General features: G+C 38.7%; 1 protein-coding gene across 5 annotated transcripts in view; it reads right to left on the bottom strand.

Moving 5' to 3' along the window:
• The window catches only part of FRMPD2 (FERM and PDZ domain containing 2), a 59,334-nt gene that overhangs the window by 10,935 nt on the left and 26,504 nt on the right, over positions 1 to 21,895 (bottom strand). For 4 of the 5 annotated variants that reach the window (XM_082764309.1, XM_082764310.1, XM_082764312.1 and 1 more), the window contains exons 21-35: positions 21,737 to 21,884; positions 20,450 to 20,664; positions 18,951 to 19,049; positions 17,436 to 17,800; positions 14,364 to 14,658; positions 13,268 to 13,426; positions 12,477 to 12,651; positions 11,360 to 11,570; positions 10,247 to 10,284; positions 8,524 to 8,679; positions 7,999 to 8,063; positions 6,322 to 6,483; positions 5,347 to 5,518; positions 3,191 to 3,273; positions 1,356 to 1,441 (exon numbers count right to left, since the gene is read on the bottom strand). In XM_082764309.1, the coding sequence (XP_082620435.1) occupies positions 1,356 to 1,441; positions 3,191 to 3,273; positions 5,347 to 5,518; positions 6,322 to 6,483; positions 7,999 to 8,063; positions 8,524 to 8,679; positions 10,247 to 10,284; positions 11,360 to 11,570; positions 12,477 to 12,651; positions 13,268 to 13,426; positions 14,364 to 14,658; positions 17,436 to 17,800; positions 18,951 to 19,049; positions 20,450 to 20,664; positions 21,737 to 21,884 (2,429 nt within the window). The remainder of the gene's footprint in view (positions 1 to 1,355; positions 1,442 to 3,190; positions 3,274 to 5,346; positions 5,519 to 6,321; positions 6,484 to 7,998; positions 8,064 to 8,523; positions 8,680 to 10,246; positions 10,285 to 11,359; positions 11,571 to 12,476; positions 12,652 to 13,267; positions 13,427 to 14,363; positions 14,659 to 17,435; positions 17,801 to 18,950; positions 19,050 to 20,449; positions 20,665 to 21,736; positions 21,885 to 21,895) is intronic. The other variant, XM_082764311.1, reaches the window with a different exon arrangement.

The following is a 21,895-nucleotide window of genomic DNA, read 5'->3' as shown; positions in this document are numbered from 1 at the left end:
AAGGTATTCAGAGAATTTTAGAGCACTTCTATGTTTTTTTTTTAGGTAGATGATATGCCTACAGTTCAGAGTACATCAATGCTGCTTGCAGAATAGATTAAATATCCCTATAGTGGCTAACTCCAGTACTCTGCAGATCTAATATTAAACTATTTGAATAGGCTTAAGTTTACCGTAGTTTTATATAGGATAGGATTGTGTATGATCATAATACATAGTATAAGAAATAGTAAAAGGTACTATTAAATTATGATCTTACTCTCCATCTTAAGTAACAGCCTTGCAAATATCAGTAATCATTGAGGGCTGTGCATGTTCAAGTTACATAAGGATTTTGCAAGTAGAATATATGACTACCAGAAAGTACAGGTAATAAAGAGATTCAGAACACAGAACAAGGCACAGAAAGTTTGTTTATTTGCAAGACAACCAGAAAAGCTACAAGTTATTCTTATGTATGATAACTTTGCATTAGCCATAGATGCACTAAGCATCTTGCACATAGAACAAGGTAATTCAATAGCAATCACACCTGATTACCTGGTATACCACAAGATAATGTTATATTAGTGATGAGATAATAGGCTCAGTGCCACTTGCTATGTTCACATGGATATTTTCACTTCACATGCTCTCAAAGGTTCTTTCAGTTTTGTTCTCTGTAAGCAGGTAATTTAAGGAAGATTGTTGCCCCTTAAAGATCGGCCAACTACTCTTCTTAGAAAATTTTAGATTTCAAATATAAGTGTTCATTCCTTTTCCTATTTATATGGGCTATAAATGATAAAGACAATCATGTATCATATATTCTGTATCATTGTAGTAAATGAAATTGCCCATGTCTTATCAATGCTACATTATTCTTTGATCTCCCATTCTACTATACAGTTGAAGTAAAATTCTTCTTTTCTTGTACTCTGTATCCACATACTTCCTTAGGAGCAATACCCTCAAGTTCTCATGATTCCTAAATGTCTGGAGTTCAGTATCTGCATCACTACAGCCATACTAGCACAGAGTCTGCACCAGGCTTCAGGACCTGCTGGGAAAACTCAGTAAACCCCATGGGAAGCCTGCCCACATTAACACAGTAGTACTTCCCTGTGCTCCCCTCCTCCTACCAAAGGCACATCTGCATGAGCTTCAGGTACACCTAGAAGCTTCTATTTTATTCCTCCCAGTAGCTGTGTGAAAGCTGTTTAGCCACTCTTACTGCAGATGGAGCTGCGTTTCTGTATTCGTATTTTTTGGAACATGAGTATATTTGTATACCATACCCAGACAGCTTTGGAAATAGAAGAGTAAGCTATCCATGATTTTTATTTTAGTAACGTTACTTTGTTTGAAAGACTTACCTGTCTGAAGTGTTACTGATGAAATCCTGATTGTCTTGTCCATCCAGTTGTCGTTGCAGAGGGAAACTGTGCATGCTTTCTGGACCCTGTAGATATAAAATTAGGAATAGGTGTAAAAAAAAAATCAATACATAGAAACATCAAGAATGTAGTCAGTGACTTTCATCAACATTTTTTCACAGATTTGACAAAAATGTTTCCTTTACTCAAGAAGGAAAGTAAAGTAGTTTCCACTTTTTAGGGAAAAAAAAAAGTCTATACAACTTTGACTTAGCTTTACAGTATCTACTTAGAATAAAAAGCCGTATCAGCTTTTTATATTTTTGAGCTTCATAACAGTGCTGTCTTCAGACACCTCTACAACCTAGCATGCACAGCTAAATGTTGAAAAGGTTTGTGTTAATTATATCCTCTCTGATCTCGTAAAGAAAGCATGATCACAGGAGTTATGAGTCACACTCTGCTCCTCACCTCCTAGCTCTTGGCAGCAGAAAGCACCAGTGTTTGAGTTAGCTGGTAATAATTTCCCTTTTTATCTCAGACACAATGAGGCCAGCTGTTAGGAGCAGGGTGCAGCTGCTCTACAGAAGAAGCACTCAACTGAGAAGGCAGACCCTTGATTGCCCTCCAGATGGAGTAGAAGCAATAGTACTGGTGGCTGTTTTTCAGTCCTAGAGAATGACAACTGGGTCCTGCATTTAGATAATGATGCAGGACATCTGTCTTTGCTATGTGGAAGTGGCTCTTTCTCAGCTGTAACACTCGACAGATAATTATTTAAATTTTAATTCACAGGGGTGCTTCTTCATCTTCTTTCCCTGATTAGTATTCCAGATGCACTCAGAAACCACCCTAGCATATTACGTAGTATAGACTGCTGAGTACCCCACAGAATCTTAACAGTATCTGCCACTTTTTTTTATAATTTATTTAATTTTTTGCTTTTATGCTTGTATTTCTCCATTAGAATATGGGAATTCATGGCTGCACACTTAACCAGGAATTCATTTACCCAGTTTCTGCATCTACCAACTACCCTGACTAGAAAACACAATATGGATTTCAGTTTTCTTTTTTTGCCAAGGAAAAGTATTTTACTGCTGCTGGTTTTTTTTACATTTTTTTTCCAGTAGCTTGTCATTTTCTAAGCTAAATCTTTGGAGTAGATGGCAGCTGTGCTCTAAAAAGTAAAGCATAGATTATTTCTATTCACAGGAGACAGCTAAAGACAAGCTGGAAATACTGAAGAATGGAGCTAATGGAACCAACTCAGCAAAAAAAAAAAATTAGCATATGCTTAAAGTTAGGCATGTGCTGTCCTGAGATAGATAATAACTATATACTTTGATTATATTGGCTGAGGCAAGGTTTGGATGCTTGTTTTTTGTTTGTTTGTTTGTTTTCCTCTGGAGAATAATAATAAAAAAAAAAAAGTGTATTTATCATATTTCCTGAGGGGAATTTTTACAGTTGCAAAACTTAAAAGTAATAGATGCTCTAAAATTTGAAGTAGATTGTTTTGCAGGACTTACTAAGATTCAAAAGCAAAACCATGTTTGAAGAAGTTTAGGGCCTTGGACTTACAAATATTAATCAAAATGCAGTTGAATAACAATCTTTCAGTGTATTTTTATTTTAAAATACTGAAAAAAAGGTAAAATTAATAAACCATGTATTCCAATATTACGAAGTATCAGAATGAGACTTGCTTATGCAACCTTCCTTTACCACCTCTCCAAGGTGTAGTTCTTGCCTGCACCGCACCAAACCCATTTTGTCAACAAACATATGAGTACATTGCCCAGTAACTTCTAAAAGCTGGATTCAGATTTTACCTTGCTGCACATCTGGCTGGATTCTTCTTCCTTGAAAGTGAAAACAGGCTGTGCTTCTAGGCTTCTCTCAGAACTGTTGTCATCTAAATACAGAAAACAAAATTAAGGTAAAATGTCTGTGAATTGTGAAAATATAAATCAGTTTCTTCAGTGCCATCTATACCAGAGTACTTTTGGTCTTGAAATAGGCACTGAGATACAGTGCCAGAAACTGGCACAAAATATCCAGGGGCAAAACAGCACAAATACCATATATCACTGCCAAAGGAGCCAGCATAATTCATATAGCCAGGAGACGCACTGTAGTAGACCTCTGTATCAGTAGAAGTTACAAAGAACCCTGTAACAGAGTCAAACCTAGTCCATTCCTTTGCAGTGCTAAGGGACATACATGTATGCTGTAAATGTGCTATGTTGCCAATGCTTCTATAGTACTGTTGGGTTTTACTGGTCCAGGAAAAGAGTTTAAACTTCACAGAAACTGTGTAATTTACAAATGTCATGTGAGACCCAAATAAGCATCTCCACAGCTAGTTCCTTGAAGTTGCACAGCCAGAGAAAAGCTTAGTCCTAGTGAAATGAATGGTAATGCTTCTACAGCCCTTAATAGAGTTAGAGCTTTAATTAACCTTTTTATACCTTCATGTTCTTCCTAATTTTGGATCATTTATCCCCAAAATTAAACTAGAACTGAGATGGGACAGTGAACATCATGCTTCCAGACCCGTGCCGAGCACAGTTCTGTCATCCTTATGGAAAGATGCTTTAAAGCACTAGTGGTATAATACAGGTTGATTGTTGAATTCTGAAGTGCTGGGAAAGAAAAAGGAAAATTTAAATAATCCACTCTCTTTAGTTACTTCAGTTTCATCAAGGTCAGCCTCTTCTGACAGTCCCACTGTGGCTGTTCCAGAGTCCTCAGCTGCTAAGGACTCACAGCTCCTTCTCCCCAGCTCTGCCTGATGATCTACCTGGCACCCCTTCCCACCCTTGTTGGTACAACTCTTCTTTTGGAAAGCTTTGCTCTTGAATCACATAGAGTATCTTCCAGTAAGTGAATGACTGTCCAGTGCTAACAGCACAGGCTAGAAGTTGAAGAGCACTAGGGCCATTCTTGTAGTCAGATACTGAAATTCAAGAATCAAGATCCTTGAACCATAGAGGCACCTGCTCCCTGAGAGCAGAGTTGCCTAAAATACCTGCGGAGATATTTTATGCATCTTGTGAAGTTGCATAAACTTGTCAACCAGTAAAGTTGACAAGATGCATAAATGTTTGCTGTGAAACATGTCCAAAATCCAGAATCTACTGTATATCTCTCCTTAGTCTGCCTGGGAGAAAGCTGATAGCAATCTCCTTCTTACATGGGAAGGTTCAGAACAAGCCTTCAATTTCTAACTACCAGGCTAGAAGGTATTTTAAGGCGGAATTCTTTATTCATTGCCCATTGCAGCTTCTCCATGTTGTAGGAAATATTTCAGTATTCAAAGAAATGAAAGATGAGGAATAGAAACCCATAATCTATTGGTAATAGTATAACCTTGCTTCCACTCCCAGCTGTAATTAGTATTTAAATTCTGTGTATTCAGCAGAGCAGAGCCTGCAACAGAGGTTTCTTCCATTAGAGTTAATCAGCTCCCTAAGTACTGCTGTATGCAGGCGTGCGGGTGCTCAAACTAACAGCAATCAGCCTGGGAGCAGAGGTTTCTGGATTTGAACGTGAGCAAGTACAGAAGGAAGATGAGTTGCCTGCTAGACAGAATGAAATGCTTCTGAGAGATGAGGTAGGACTGCTAGGATGTGAAATTTGTGGGAAATAAATTTAAGCAGCTGGGTCACTAATTGGCTCCTGTTCTCTCTGTGACTTGTATAAAGCTGGCTAAAATCAGCACATACCAGGAACCATCATGACTTAAAAGCATAAGCTGAGTTAAAATATCTCTGAGGGTCTTGGACATTCCTTCCCTGTGGCCCTGTGTCTTGGATAGCCTAGCCAGAGCTGCAAATCAGGGCAAAGAACTTGTTTGTGTCTATCGCTACGAATCAAGAGTAATTGTAACACTAATAATATAAAATTGTTTACCTAACGAGAAAATTGAGTCTAGGCACCACATAATCCCACTGTTAACATGTACTGAGTGGATGAAGCTACTTACTGGGCTCTGCTTTTATGTTTGGAGGGGAAGGTACGTTATTGCTCTGGTTGCCTGAAGAAGCTGCACATGAAGCCATACTTCGGCAAACTGTGAGTTGAACAGTGCCTCGAGCCTTGCGCAGCAAATCTATAACAGTTTGGCGTGGTAGACCAGACACTAAAGTGTCATTCACCTAAAAAATACAATGATAAAATAAGATTCCTGTAACAGAAAGCTTTTTTAACACATAATCCAGCATTGTGCACGCTTTATGTATCTTCCCTGCATCTCACGTCTCCTCTCGCCCTCCTATTTTAGTGACTTTCTTGATCTTCCCCTCTCTGCTTCTTTATAGCATGACTGCTAGCAGCACATCCCAGAAATGTAGCCTGCCTCTCTTTAAGGGCACTGAGAGGGCCTCACTTCTCCTACTCCTCACATGGAAGAGGGAGAAGGAAGGTAGTGAAAAATAGAAAAGCAAAAAAATGTAAAAACTTGAAGCTCTTGGAGAGGGAAGAAAAGTGGATTTGAAGTTAACAACAATAACAACAACAAAAGATTGGTTGCTAAGAGGTAGTTAGGACAGCAGGAATGTACAGGTTCAAAAGCACTAATTCTAGTGCTTTCTGCTTGTCTTGATACTGGCAGTAATGCCAGGTTTCTCCCCATCTCCTGGCTAGCTGTTAGGGGCACGCTTGGTCAGCTTAGTCTTGTTTTCTGGCCTCTTCATGTGCAGTCCCTACTGGGCCCAGCAGCCCCTTTCTCACTGTAGAGGGGCCAAGGCCTACACCAGCTGAACTAGTGGAGAGGGTGGGGGACCCAGAGCAGCCTTCTGACCACCAGGAGTCCAGCGACACCACCTTCCACCTCTTGCTGTGCCAGGCAACCTCGGGTTTCTAGTCTGAGCAATTTTTATGCTGAAGAGGATGCTCTTTATAGAGTAACTTGAGGAAAAAAAAAAAAATGATGTCCAAAATGATGAAGAACAAGTCTTACCTTAAGTAAGATGTCACCAACTTGAAGCCTCCCATCCAGATCTGCAATGCTGTCCGGGCTGATGGCTTTTATTAGGATAGCCCTGCCATTTCTGCCGCCTACCAGTGCAAATCCTAGGCTTCCATTTTCTGCTTTTTCCAATTCAATCTTAATAATGAAGTCCTAGAATACAAAAGAACACAGTTGGAGTTTATTCAGGATTCTGTTTTATTTGCATTTTTAATGTGAAGTAATTCTATTGTGCTTTACAGTCCGCACTGGCTGATGTAAATTGTGGGATGTCTCCTTCCCTTGAATGGGAGTAAGGAGCTTCCAGTGATTAACATGGCAGCTACATGTATGTATCAAAATGAAAATAGTATGTACTTATTTGCACAAGTATTTTTAATAATAGCTGGAGAGTACAAGAGCAAGGTGATGTGCACTTCATGTGTGTAATCATTCTATAATATATATAATATATTGCCTTCACTGACAGACCAGTCCCTTTTATCTCCAGCATGACAGTAACTCAGTACATACTCCATTCCTTTATTGTTCCATAATTAAAATCTTAACCTTGCAGACCCAACATACCTGTCTGTTTGGCTCTAGCACTTCATTCACTTTTACAATCAGCTGCCTTTTTAGGGTCAAGCATTATGTCAGAAAGAGCAGCAACCTAGAAATGTTTATGACTCGCAGCATGACTGGTTCCGATGGTGCACTTATCAACCTCAGAAATTATTCTAGCGAGTTGAACAGACAAAGTATCATGGATTAAATGGTGTGGAAGAAGCAGTAATAGTGAGGACTTAATCAAAAGTAAGAAAGTTGTTCTGATTTTTCTGCCAGGTTGGAGGTCTAATTTGAACAAGAGGCAGCCCTTTCTTATAAACCACAGCCAAGAGAAAATGAGTAAATCTATGAAATACCAGTCCCAAAGTGGGCAATTTCAATTCCAAGTAATATTATTTTCCACATTACACAAACATAAGCGATGTTTGTACTTGTAAGTCGTTTGAAGTATTGTATGCTTTGCATGGAAATTCATCCTCCTCCCGCTCCTGTGCAGTTTAGGGATTTATCATTTCAGAAATACCACTACTCTTACTAGTTGTAAATTCAAACCAGTCTGGTTTATGTCAATAGTGCATAATACTCTAAAGGTTTGAGGTAATTTTACTCTCTTTTCAAGTTTAGAATTTCAGACTGAAACATTAATCTCAAGTTTCAAGGATTGTTTTGACGTTGTTGTGGAAAACACTTCCCAATTACAATTACACTTGTTTTGCCCAGAATCCCATGCTGTGGCATCTCCCTTTCCTGTGGTACTTTCTTTCTAAGTTAGGGATTAATCTTGTAAACTAGTAAGAGTAGTAAGACCTAATGGAGGGGCTACATCATACGAGTTTTGCTTTTGTTGCCAAGCTGTTAAAGTAGTGATGTTATACTCTGGAAAAACAGTAAGAGAAGGGCATGACCCCAGGAAATGCTGAGCACACACCGGTCAATGCGTGCTGAGGCAATTCACCACTTCACAGTACATTCTCCAAATGCAGTCTGTTCACTTTTTCAAAGAAACGGGAGATGAAGTAAATACATTAAATACCACTATTGAAAAAAAAAAAAAAAAAAACTCAATATAGCTCACTTTACTAGATGGACCACCTTGCACTTGATAAAATTGTCACTTGCCTTGCATTCTGGGGGGTCAGGAGTGCTTTGCTGAGTACCGCAGTTTGTTTCCTTCAGATGTTCCTCTGTGAAAAACCAGCAACAGTTTTTACTAGTGAAATGTTCTGTAGTATAGCACTCAAAATCATAATAGTTAGAGACCTAATAAAGCATTTCCTAATAGATGTATGAAATAAAAATGTTCCTGTGGGCTTATTCGTGTTACTTGGTCTGTTACGCTCCTGAAGCGAGCCTTCTGCTTGTCATCCCTGTAGACCTTTGGCCTCCCAGAGAGTAGTTTCCAAAACAAGCTTTAAAAGCTGCACATTACAGGGTCAGAGACATCAGCTGGACAACAGGCAATGTATACGCATTTGCTGATACTCTGAAGGTTGCAGTTGTGTTTACTGAGAGTTAATCATTCCCAGGTACTTCCAATACCATCTACCAATTTCTTTTTCTTTTTTTCTTTCCTTTTTTTTTTTTTTTTTTTTTAAAGAGGACTAAAAATTTTACAAACCCTCACTGAAAAATCATGTTACTTACCATGTCGATGTGGTAGTTGCTGTTCTTGGTTCAGGTTTTCATGTGAGAGAGAAATATTGGCTTTTTCTGTCTCAGCAGGTGGCCCTAAAAACATACATGTAGGTTTGTTCTGACAGACCTCCCGCTCAGCTTCATATATCCAAGGGAATGTAAACTCTGCTTAGTTTATGAAACAAAGCATCAATATCCAGTATTGATGTTGTATGAGGCAGCATGAGACAGTTATTATTGCATGATTAAGTTTGCCAAGTTGTGCAGTGATGTAAATAATTCTTTCATGAACTGCAGGAATATTACATCTCATTTATTGCTATATTTAAAATTGTAACAAGAACCGAAGATCCGAATGAGTCATTCCAGACCTGTGGCAGTGGTCAGGCAGAGGAAGAAGTAGGGTGTCCTAGTGTCCACAGAGCTCGCAGTGTAAGAAGCCAGCGTGCGTTTCTTGAGTTCCACGCTGCCTTCACCCCCTCTGAGTTTCACTTCATCGTATATTGGTAATCTTACTTATCTTCCACAAAGTACTCTTAAGGTATGAATTATAGAAAATTCTTGTTCTGTTGTTGGTTGTTGTTTTATATATTAAAAAACGTTCCCTGTTGCTTTTGCAATTTTAATATGTATTTTTGTAACTAAGAGAATAAGAGAATATATACAATGAAGGCTTACTTCCTTGTTAGCAAACTATTACAGATTTATAGATTAAATCTATTAGAGATACAACAAATTATTATAGATTCCTAAAGCCCTTTACAAAAGGGAAGACCTTTTTTTTTTTTTTTTTTAAGAGTCAGAGAACTGTACCACTGTACAGTAAAACCACTGTACAATAAAAAGGTCTGCATGAGAGAGGGATCATAGCTGGTAACCTACTTCTGAAAGGGTCTTGAGAAATCCCATGGAGCCTACAAAACTTACTGAGCACAGATGTGTAGCTAAGGTCCTACCAGGATGTGTGTTTACCTTACTTTAGTTGTACTGCAGAAACTGCGAGTACACTTAGCTTTACCCATCTCTTGCAGTAAATTCAAAGAAGTCTATTCTTTAGTAAGTAAAATAAGCTACTTCAGGTTGTAAAAACATACACATGGTAGTTGCCTTAGAGTAAAAAATCTGTAGCTAGCTTGCCTTGGAACAGACACAACATTGGCACAGCAGCTGTCCCTGACTGCGCCGCTGCAGCCTCTGCTTGCTGAGATTCCTTCTGCTACTAGAGCAGTTCTGGTCAAGCCTCTGTAGTGCGGATGGTCACTGAAGTAGTGTGTCAGTTATGGTAATAAACATAGTCCCCTGATAGGAATGCTCCTATACTAAAGGAGCATTTATTATTATAGATACTGGTTTAAAAAGTTGGTCTAAGAAAATTAAGTCATGGCATCATATTAAAGAGTAGCTCAAAACCACATGGAGAATAGTTTTCATCAAAACAGATGTTGAAATATGAACACAAAATTCCCACTAAATAATAACAAATTTAAAAAATAGAAACTGACTATGCAAATATGGATGAAAATAGAATATTTTTTACAGAGAACTGTGTTTTATTTCTGTCTGTAAAGAGCTGTCAGTTTTTCTTCAGACCCTTAGTACGTTAACAAAAATGCTGAATGCCAAGTTACAATCTATTAATAAATGTTTAATGCAATGAGTCAACACCTTATGCTTATTTCCAAAATCGGAAGCAAATGTTAAATTCAACCCCCCAAATATTAGCCTTACTTACTATTTTCTTGGTCTATAGGAACCACTGGATTGCCATTTCTGGAGGCAGAAAAAGTGAAATATGTGAGCCATTAAGAGCTGCATGCTTTATAAAAGCACATATGAAAACTGTTTCTGAAAAAGTCAGTTGTCTAAATTACAGTTCTATGATTTGTTATTCTTAATGGTGTTTGCCTAAAGAGCATTTATATCAATATATGAAATATTAGACAGCCTTTAACAACAACAAAACATTTTAATTAAATGGGTTTAGAAAAGAAAGAACACGTTACACCATCTGTCTCAGTACAAAACTGCTTCGTGGCATATTTTGAATCAGCTTCAGTTCTCCTCTATGAAGTGGGAGTGATCACTTGTAATTTCCTATCCCCTTTTTCTGTTTATTTCCTTAGACTGCAGATTCTTAAGATCAGTGTGTGTTGCCTACTAGCTGCTTATACAGCAATAAATATAATGTGGCTGGAGTTTCTTCACCTGCTAGCACAGTGCCAGTTAATAAAACACTGATAAATGTTTGAACTAGTTTAAAATTGCTGTGACAGACACTAAAGCTGAATCTAGTTATCTAACTTAGTAACCCCAAAATATGTGAATGACTATTTGACTGTAAGATCTTTAGAGGCTATTTCTGTATCCTATGCCTCTGTCAGACTGCAGAATGCAAAGCATCTAAAACGCAGTCAAGACCCATTGAGGGAAATTCTTTACTGCAGGTTTTTCATCAACCCTGGGATGATTTTTTTTTTACATGCTGCAGACTAAACACTGTATTTTTAATACCTTTCTAAAAAGTTTGGCTGTGGGAAATAAGTCAGAGTTTCCCATCAGAGGTAGTTAAAGGATTCACACTGGTTTTTGGATGATGAAGTCTGAAGAGTTACAATTCGTGTTGTGTGAGTTTACCTATGCTCATATCGTTCTATGTTAGCTATAATTAGAAGGAGTTAAGATATCTTACTGATGTACATCAGGTTACACCTTCAGACCTCTGAGCTACAGCATTCTTCCTGTTGTTTGTCTTGGTTTTATTGTTTGACTTGTTGATATAAAATTTAGAAACCTGCTTTAACATTAGGACTGAGTACGTTCAGATTTTACGTCGGCTCAGATTTACCTTGTTGCTTTGATTTGGACATTCTGGGTGGCAGCTTCACACACTCTCACTGCATCATCCAGGCTGATGCCCTCAGTCCACAGCCCACAGATGTACAGAATCTGATCTCGTGGCTGCAAACTGCCTTCCACACTGGCAGGGGAGCCAGGCACTACCTCTAGCACATAAATACCTTGTAACTTGCTTCCAGCTCCTCCTGTCAGCTTCAAGCCTAGAACAATGCAGACAAAACATCTTTTGTGACAGCATGTTTTCAATTTCACTGTCAGTGAGGTGAAGCCTGATGGAATAGATGTGGTATTGAAAAATAGGCTGAACAAAGCACCAACATTATAAACAGCCATCTTGCCCCAGTGAGAGAGGGAGAATGAAATGCAATTTGGTGTTAAATAAATAAATAAATAAATAAATAAAATGAAAAAAATGAAATGGTATTGTCCATCTGTACACTTCAGCTATTCCATAGTGCTTTATTTCACCTGATGTTGAATAACCATTTCAATAAGACTGTGTGGCATAGCAGTAACTCCGTCATTACCAGTTGGTATAACTACTTTGCAATCTTTAGAGTGATGGAGGGTGTGATATCAATCCACTTTTTCAGACAGGGAATGGAGACACAGGACAACTGAGGAGATACCTATGTGGTACAGAACAGTGTTGTGCAATGATATTCAAGCAATTTCCAAACAAGCTAGTTTCTGAACTGGGAACAGGATGCTGTATCTGAGCAAATATAGCTATAGTATTTCCTGGGTCTACCCTGCAATAGGTATTTATCATTACTGCATTACTACAAACAGCTTCTAGTGTTTCTCTGTGTATCAATAACATAAAAATATGTGACTGAAGATCTGGCAGAAACTTCAGCTGATAGGGTGATAACACAAAGATATTTCTTCCAACAGCTTAATTGGCCTAATAAGAGATATTTGTCTTCCTTTTAAGGCCCTGCCCAAAATACAGTTTGCCATCCTACAGTCGTGTTGATGGAGGAGAGCATAAAGGTGTCAAGGTCACTCAGGATCAAACTGATCCAATACCACCATTGCATATGATTATCATACCACTGCTGTAATCCCTGTCTAAAATAGCATTCGTAGTATTTACTACACACCTAGCTGTCCGTTGGCACCTTTTGTGAGAGTAATTTCAGGAATGTCATCTGGCCTAACAGCAGGACATGGATCGCTGCCAGCACGGCCAACCACAAGGTGCAGATCAGGAGGAGAGTTGTGCAGTAAAGTCAGGGCTTCGTTGCATGGTAAAGATGTGACATCGATTCCATTCACCTAAATGACAAACCATTATAGTGATGTCAAAGATCTCGTTGACCATCATTACACTTCTCCCTCCACCCCAAATATTGCATATGAACTTAAATTAGTGTTCACTCTCATATTATCGCTTTGCTGTGGCACTTAATGCCTGTGAATGTAACAGTTACAATTGCAGTAAGATTTTTTCAAACTTTTGTTTTTCTGAATGTACAGTTTTCATAAAAATAGCTTCTTTTTCTTGAAACTTGAGGCCTTGTAGCAAAAAGCAAGGAAGACAAGTTCAATGAAACAAATTAAAGATGAACCTTAAAACACGTTTTGTTCAAACACTACAAAGGACATAATTCCTGTATCCTTTGTATGCCACCTTTCTTACTACATTAATGCAGTTTATATCACTTAGGAAGCCATTTAGTGTCTCAGTTGTATTGCATTACTGCTAGATGATTGTTGTTTTTTGCCTGGTCATACAATGTATTCAGTCTGAAGTTTATCCTACCGAAGTCAGCAGAATTATATTTATTATATGACTCATTTGCACTTGCATACCAAATGAGAAATGCTGAAGTTAAATGACATTGATCTGAAAATACTTTCTCCTCTGTTTAAATTCAAAGGATTACTGTACCATAATGAGTCTGTCTCCCCTTCTCAGCCTTCCATCAGACAGGGCAGGCTCATGCAAGATTTCATCAACATACAGACAGTTGTCCACTTTGTTAAGAACCACTGAGAATCCATAACCATTGTTCTCTGACCTTGTCAAAGTCACAAAGACCTCCATTTCCTATTAAAATAAGCACAAGATATGTTTGATGCAGGCTTTTTAGTTGCTTCATTAACATCTTGCATTTATGTTTTATATGCAAATAGGAATCAGATGCTCAGGTGATATAAATAAGCAGCATACATAAAGATTTCTCTGATCTGTCATTGCAGCATTCCAGAATTAATTTTACTTCTTTATATCTATCTGGTGGAGCTTCATGGTCACTGATTGATAGGGCCCAATAAGGCAGGGAAGGCCATCCGGGAATGGATTCTGGGCATTTAAAATGTATAAAGAAAGGCACAGAGGCCTCTGAACTGACAAGCATTACAATAGTAGGGTTCAGAGGCTGCTGCTGTTATTGCTATTGCTTTCCCACTGAAGGAAATGGCTGGACCTAAATTTTGTCCTCACTGCTCTCAAATTAGTAGGAATTCAGAGCTCATTAGTGTCAGCAGGAATGCAAGATGTTCAGCTTTTAGCAGAGCCCTGTATTTTGAATAGTAATTAGTACAGGGATCATAGTTTCTTATCAGGACATTACAGTACTAGCATTGTAACAAAGTGATTTTGCTCATGGGTTTAAAACACAACAAAAAATGTGAAGTAGCTGATTCCGATTAATTTATATGGTACAAGAGAACAGAATGGGTCTTAGGCCTTTGTATCCTGGGAATAATACTGCACAGTGGTGGTCAGTTAAAGAAACAGTAATATGGCAAGGGGGAGGAAATAGCCTTTAAGGAAATGGTAGAGAGTTGGGCATACAGGGAGATCTGCTTTATTTGAAGATTTTGGACATTGGAGGAAAGTGAATAAAGCCATGTAGAAATAGCATAGGTAATGTGTTAAAAATAACGTGTTAAAAATAAAGTTTTTAAGAATGGTAAACTGTTAAAGCTGTCCTTTCCCTAGCCATGGTCTGCCTGTTAATACTCCAGTGCCTATCCCATACCCTAGTGCAATCCTCCTTTTTGTCCTTCTCTTCCTCTGGTTCCTCCACGTCTTCCCATTCATTGTCACTGCCATGTGTATCTCTAGCAGGCAGGGATGAGGAGAAAGGGCCACAAACGCGTGGTTGTGGTGTCACCAAGGCTGCGGAGAGTGTCTCAGAGCTTCCTCCACGTGAAAGTGAGGTCACAGATGTTGAGCTGATGGCAAGATGCTCTTCATCAATAGGGGTTAGAGAGAGAATTTCAGGCATACAGTTTCTGTTCGACAGGTCATCATCACCCTTATTAAATACAGGGCTGGAAAATAAAAAAGATTGCAGTGCTGGGATTTTCCTCCATATACTTCATTAGTTGGCCACTGAAAAGTCTACTGCTTATACTCTGCCCTATATTAATTTTAACTGTTGTATTTGTTATAGTATTAAATTGCTGTCTAGGTCCTCCTAGTATTAATATAAAGAGGAAGTAATCAATCTTTTTATGAGGCTAATCAAAAGATTAAATATCAGAATGCCTGCAAAATCTTACACACATTCTTTTCTAAAGCATTAGTTAGTACTTTTGTTGTTTCTTGAAAAGAATGGTTGGACAGTTCCTAGACCATTAAGTCTTTCATCTGCCATAAACAATTTAATTAATTTAGCTAGTAAGTGGTGTGCACGCTGCAAGGCTATTACAATTTTCATATGTGCATATTTCCTTCTTGAAAAGTAACTGTCAGCCACATTCATGGCTGCTGCAGTTCTTTCCTTGGTAATTGGAGCCTAGATCCTGAGCATGAAACATAAATGATTCCTGTCTCTTCCTAAAAATAGAAGTCCTGAGTTCTCTTTTGAAGTTTACATTTATTCTTATGGTGCACGTCTTGCATGAAATGACAATATCCTCAGTGCTAAGTTCTTGTTTCAAAAGTTGACTATAGTCAGAAGGAAAGTATAAAGCAGTAGTGAAAGATGCTTTTTGGATGGATATAGCTAATCACCTGCAATGGCATTTTTGAAATGTTGGCTGAAATAAGTAAGACCTGCAGGCTTGTGCTCTATGCACTTAGTCAGGGAAGCGATCTAGCCTGTTAGCTTATATCTCTATAGGGAGGAAATGAGGAGTTGGACATCTCCAGTAGCCTAGCGAAGCTGAGTATGAAGCTGGCAGTCTGTGTGCTTTAATAGCTGAAAAACAGGTGCTACAATACTGTGAAAGACGATAGGGATAATTAGAGTAAATATTTAAGGATAACAACAAACGCAGTCTGGTCCTTTCTTTAGGTTAAAGGAAATAAACGATTAAGTTCAATGGACCTTGCTCAGTGAGAGTGTCACAGAAACTGTCCCATGCCAGTGAAGTGCTGATTGACCTTCATGGGTACAAAAGGTGTCTGGCAGAGCTACACAGGCTCTGTGAGCCAGCAGTGGCCTACTCACAGCACAGCTTCTAGCCCATCTCTGTGTCACCATGGGAAATACATGAATCTTGGTCATCCTGTAGGCCCATATACAAGGTCCACTGACATGCTAGACTTAACCTTTGGTGTCTGGGGGACCCCTCCACATGGACTGCCTAGGAGACAACTATGGGGTGAAGTTTCTCAAAGTAGTTTTTTCAAAGGTTCTTTTTGTTGGCAATGAAAAGAATCACAGGAATTTCCCATATGAAATCCTGAGCAGTAAACTTCTTAGAATTCCTATCAGAAGACTTCCACATTAGCATGAAATGTTTTAAGCAATCTAAAGAAAAGAAAGGGGAATCCTTTTATTAATGCCTATTATGTTATTGTATGTATATACATATGTACCTGTACATGTAAATAGTTAGCTGGAAGGATCACTTAAACTGAGATTACACGTAAAATACTATTTCAGATGCATATCTTTTTAAACTGCTCTGGCTGTCTTTTGAAAATGCAGAAGATGAAACTAAACGATACTGAGAATATACCAAACAAAAACATTTATTTCAGAACTTCCTTCTTGAGAAGAATCCATGATTTTTCTTGCAATTGATATTTTCCTGCAAGAAACTTAGGTTTGATGAAATTGCGTCTCTTGGCAAGTGTGCTTGCTACAGACATATTTCAGCTGGTTTTAATCTTGGAAGTAGAGAAACATTTTTGCAAGCAGGAGCTTCACTCATAAGTGTGAATGAAGTTTCTTCTCTCGTGAGAGAAGAGCTAAAAGTATGAATTGCAGTTATGGCCCCACCAGACCTGCAGTCACCTAGAACTGTGGCTCCGCAGTGACTGGAATCTGCAATTACCTGGTTCTGTGCTTGATGAATGCCAAAAGTAATGAAAAGATTTGAGTGACTGCGTGAAAACTGGAAATGAATTTCTAGAGAAAATTAACAAATCTGTAAGTTAAAGGTAACTGATAGACATTTAACTTATCTTTCCACCAATCTTTTCTGTTCTGGTAATTTATGTTATTTTGCACTGGGAAAGATGTTTAAAACGGAATTTTCTGTGTGCCATGTGCCAGTGTCAAGTATATCCAAAAGAGTGTAAAAGGAGGCTTGAGTCTGGTCGGACTGTATTTTATTGTATAACTTGTCAGGGCTTCTATTGGCTCCTGAAGATTGGAAAAAAATGTTTTGCTCCTTGATCACAGTTTGTCTTCTGAGTGTTTTTTTTTTTTTTTTGATTGTTTGTTTGTTTTAACTGGAGAAATTTGAAATTAAAAGGTTACACAGTAAGAAATGTTTGCTGCCTACTTAAGTCAGCTCTGAGAAAACTGAAGTTGAAAAAAATCATACAATAAATAAGAAAGTCTTTGGTTCCTATTTAAGTCAATAGGAGTCTTTTTACTGATTTCAAAATGCAGCCAGCTTTAGCTGAACGGCATAAATGATTACAGTAGCGCAGCACTCAACTGTCTTGCAAGGAGGATTTATGAAGAATTCCAGTAAATTGAGAGTAATCAGACAGAAGATTAGGATTGTCAGAATAAGATGATAAAACAAAATTTTCAGTAATCAGCAGTGACTAATAGAGAGCCCCCCATACTTAACGCTAAGCAATTCACTTTTGAAATCTTAGGAGCCAAAGGAAAGGCTGCAGAGGAGATTTCAGTGTTCCTTACCTTTCAGCACATCCAGGTTCACATGGTGAGTAGCAGTTCTGCTTCACTTCTTCCTCCAGGGAGTGGAACGCTTCAGAACTGGCAGCTTCTTGATGAAACTTCCAAAGGTCCTTATAGGAACTTTCCTTAGGAGGCATAAGTCTCTGTATGGGCATATCTTGAGACTCTGCTTCTTGCTCTTCGTAAGTTGAGCTGTCTTCTTCTGGAGGCTCACTGAAATCTGCTGCCACTGGTGAATCCAAACAATCTTCGAGGTCTGGAGAGGTGCTACCTCCATCACTGCTAGACCGGTCCAAACTGTTTCCTGCCTCTGGACTGCCTGGCATCTCTGCCACAAACTCCTTAACAGGAGATGGTGCTGGAGTCTATCAAAATAACAAAAAGGTTATAACTTTTGTTCTCCCATCTTCTTTCCTTTAAGAACCAAAGAAGAATTTAAAGAGATTATTGATAAGCATCTTAATGTGAAAATACCAGATGATGACTGGAAGGGAGTAAAAAATGGAGGGAGATACTTATTCACTAAATAACTGTTTTGTCCTTATGTCTGTCTTCTACATTGTTAAGGAATTCCAGTCAGGGAGCTACTACACAAGTTCCTTTTCCCAATTAATCATTTGCTAGCGGAGACCTCACTTTATTTCTGTTCATATCGTGCCTGAACTTTAGTCTGCATTCTCTTCAGTGTGTAGAAGTGGCTTCCAGATTTGACTCGTATGCAAGGGACTAAAGTAATTGGTCAGACCAACTAAATAGCATCTTGCAGGAGAGTAAGAGGAGCAGGTTTGTTTTCTGGAGACAGTTCTGACAATCATTTCTGTCTGTCCATGGACATCACTTACAAATCCTTCTGGCATTAGAGTAACCATGAGGCCATTCTGCATGGAGCAAGAATAATGCAAATGCATGCTCATGATAGGAGTACTTGTGCATGTGTCCATGAATTATATTCAAAAGGCATGAATAATAATACTAGCCTTACCCTCTACTGCAGCCTCAACTGTTTTGTTTTGTTTTGTTTTGTTTTGTTTTCTGCTGATTCTGCTAACCATTAATAAGAAACTGAATAACTGGTTGGAAATGTAATTTCACTTAGTTAAGTTTGTTAAGAGGAAAAGTTCCTTAATTTCCTCCCACTTTGGGGAGTAATATAATTGAAACCCACAGATTATAATAGCTGCAGTTGGGAATATCTGCAGTTTCTGGCTGAACATCTAGTAGAACATTTTTAGAAGCAACACTAGCTAGAAGATCTCCTTGGGTATGTGATATTTCACTTCATTGACAGTACTGCAACTCAAAAGTTGTTGCACTGGGATAAACATGTTTCAGATCTGTCAGATTTCTATTTTGGTTGCAGATAAACTGTAGAGGGTATGTTGCATATGGGAAGGGAAAGGAATGGAAAAGAGTGCCTTGGAGAAAAGGGAGGGTTGCTTTATTTGAGGCTAGATAGAAAATGTAGTAGTGTTTTTCCAGGTTTACAGAAGCAAGTTCACAGAGTCTTTGTCTTACCGGGACACACTGCTCTATTTCTGGAAGAACACCTTTTGGTGGTCTGCAGAGAAGTAGTATGACTTCTGGTGGAGCTCCTCTCAACAAGTGTAGGACATCCTAAGCAGGAAGAAGGAATATTAGATTTCTTATGAAATATGTTTTTTTCCCCGTCTACAGTACATGTCTTTTTGCCAACTGGGATGGGGGATAATTTTTAATGTGATTGCCAAATTCCTAGTATTTGTGCCTCTCAGAAGTGTCTGGAGGCCAGTTATTTTTCTCCTCTAAGATCATCATGTTTAAGTGGGCCATATTACTTATATGAATGTGTATCTAAATTCAAGTCTCTTCTGGTTACAACTTGTTGTTCCACCAGCAGACACATAGGTTTAAATTAACCTTTCCCTGTTCTTGAAGAAAATAAAGATTTTCAGGCAAATGCATTCAAACTGCGTGTGACAGGGACACGTGACAGATCTGTCAATTATATCAGTATAGCTCCATAGACTGCCACACTGACTCTAAGCAATGGAAGATTTTCCCAAAGCCCTTACTCGGAATAACATCTGTCCAGTGGCATCTGTCTTTCAGCTATAATGAGATTTGAAATACTTCAGTAGGGGAGAATATGGGGGGAGAGGGAGTCCTATAAGCAAAAACTCCCTATCTGCTCCTCTGCAGAAACTGAGTAAAAAGTCTGTACACCAGTGAGCAAGATGGCACTGGCAAAGGACAGACTTCTCCAAGCCAAAAGAAAAATATGAAGTACAATTACAGCCTCCCTGAGGATTTACCACACTGTCTTTTGCCTTAGCCATTTAATGATACAAATGACATGTCAGTAGGAAAATTGTGTGATGTTCTCATAATTTCTGTTCATAACCAATCATGCCTGTTCAATGTATATTTATATACAGCACTCGGTATCAGGAAATTTCATAAGGTGAAAAGATTACAAGGGAAAAAAAATAAATTTGCATGTAGTCCTTTGTTACTATTTAATTTCATAACACTATAGAATTGCTCATTCCAGCCACCCCCCTCAAAAAAACAAAATAAAATAAAATAAAAATTAATTAATTAATTAATTGAAGGGGGGGGGGGAAAAACTTGCCCTAGACTTATCTTACCTGTTGGAAATTAGAATCTGGGGCATGGTATTTAGCATGTTATGAAACACAAACGACCACAGGGAAAAATGTTTCAATTATTCATGGAAGCAACAAAGATTCCAACTAATTAATAGCTGTTGTTCATCTAACAATACATTTTGGGTGTAAGGAGTGGAAAGTTAAAAATTAAATAGCACAAGAAATTATCTGTAACAATTCTGTTATGAAGGGAATTCTCCTTAAGAATTCTAGAGAAGACTCCTACATAGCAATCAAAGTCATTATATGCAAGTACTGACCCCCTCTGGTGATAATTAAGTTTAAATGCAGTTTCATCCCATTGTCTTTATTAGCATGTTACCCACCAGGAGGCCCAATAGGTAACATGCTAGTAGTGCCTGGTACCTGATAAAAGAGTCCTTGAGTAGATCTCCCATTCACAGCTAAAATGATGTCTCCAACTTCAATTTCTCCATTCTCTTCAGCTGGCTGCCCTGGAAACAGTCTTTTGATCCTGACAATAACTCCTCCGAGGTGTTCACAGCCATCTCCTTCCATTTGCAGAACACTAAAGCCAAGGCCTCCAGAATTCTTTGTCAATTTGACTTCAAATATATTGTCTGTTCAAAGGAGGGATTGGACAAAAAGTAGGCTCAATGGCATATGTACCCCTTAAGGAACTGGTATCTATTATGTTCTCTACAGACCTTTTTCCTGTGTTCTGCAGAGATAGATCTACTGATACTAATGACAGAAGATGATTTTAGTGTTCCATTAATTTGCATGAGCCCTAGAATTCAGATGGGCAGACTGATAAAAACTGGTCACTGTTCTACCATGTGTTCACAGGCTTTATGCCATGTGGTACAAGCCTACAAAGGAAGAAGCCATTTGTACCAAGACCAAAAGTTTCAAATACTATCCTTTTCCGACATTCTTCTTTAAATGTTGTGTAGGTCTTACAATTCTGTATGTCTGATGTTAGTTCAGGTGCTGCACAAACCAGCATAAACTAGAATCAGAGCTACTGTCCTTTCGAGACAAGATCAAGAGGCCAGCCATCTCCCAAATACCATACTTGCAGTTGAATCCCATTCTCCTCGGGACAGTGTAGAGAAACAACTGTCCCATGGGAGAGTACAGTGCAGACTTGGTGGTTATGGGACAGCTTCACAGCAAGAGGGAGAATCTATTTGTTGGATAAATTCAATGAAAATGATCTGTAAATCTTCTGCTTTCAAGAAAAGAGGTGATGGCAGTCTCCAGTCCTGGCTGTGGGGCAGCAGCTCACCCTAGCTTCGTCACTGCCACAGTGTCAGCAGGCATGCCAACCGAGCTGCCTTTGAGTAGCAGACTAGTGACACTGGCACAGCTGCTTCCTGCCCAAGAGTGCTGTGAGTACAGACGGGGATGTCCCCTGCCAGCCCCATCTCATGAAGGCTGAGAGATACAGTACTTATGCCTAGGATAAATTCACCTGTATGTAGCAACTGTAGCTCTAAGCATATCAGATGTATTTATCTTTTTCAGAAACATTTTTTATAGTGTTTTTAATGCTACACATTTTTTTGCTTGGTGTGCAGTTTTTCTCCCAACCCACAGAAATTTCACAGAATTATTTTTGTTCATTCCTTTCTTGCTCATCACAAGTAGCCAGAGAAAGTCACCCTGAGTTCCTTTGTTCTCTCTCACCATCTGTCAAAAAGCAGTAGTCCTTGGTACCGTCTGTGAAGGATGTTGCTACAGAAACAACTGCACATTGGTCTTCCTTTCCGTCATTAGCACTCAGGCATGGCTCTGCCGGTGGGTGGTGCCCCCTTTCTAGAACCAGCTTGGCAACCTAAAAAAAAG

This window comes from Aythya marila, assembly GCF_965140915.1.
Source record: "Aythya marila genome assembly, chromosome: 7".
NCBI lineage: Eukaryota > Metazoa > Chordata > Aves > Anseriformes > Anatidae > Aythya > Aythya marila.
Note: the sequence above shows the minus strand (reverse complement) of the source record. Positions and strands in the feature narration are given on the sequence as shown.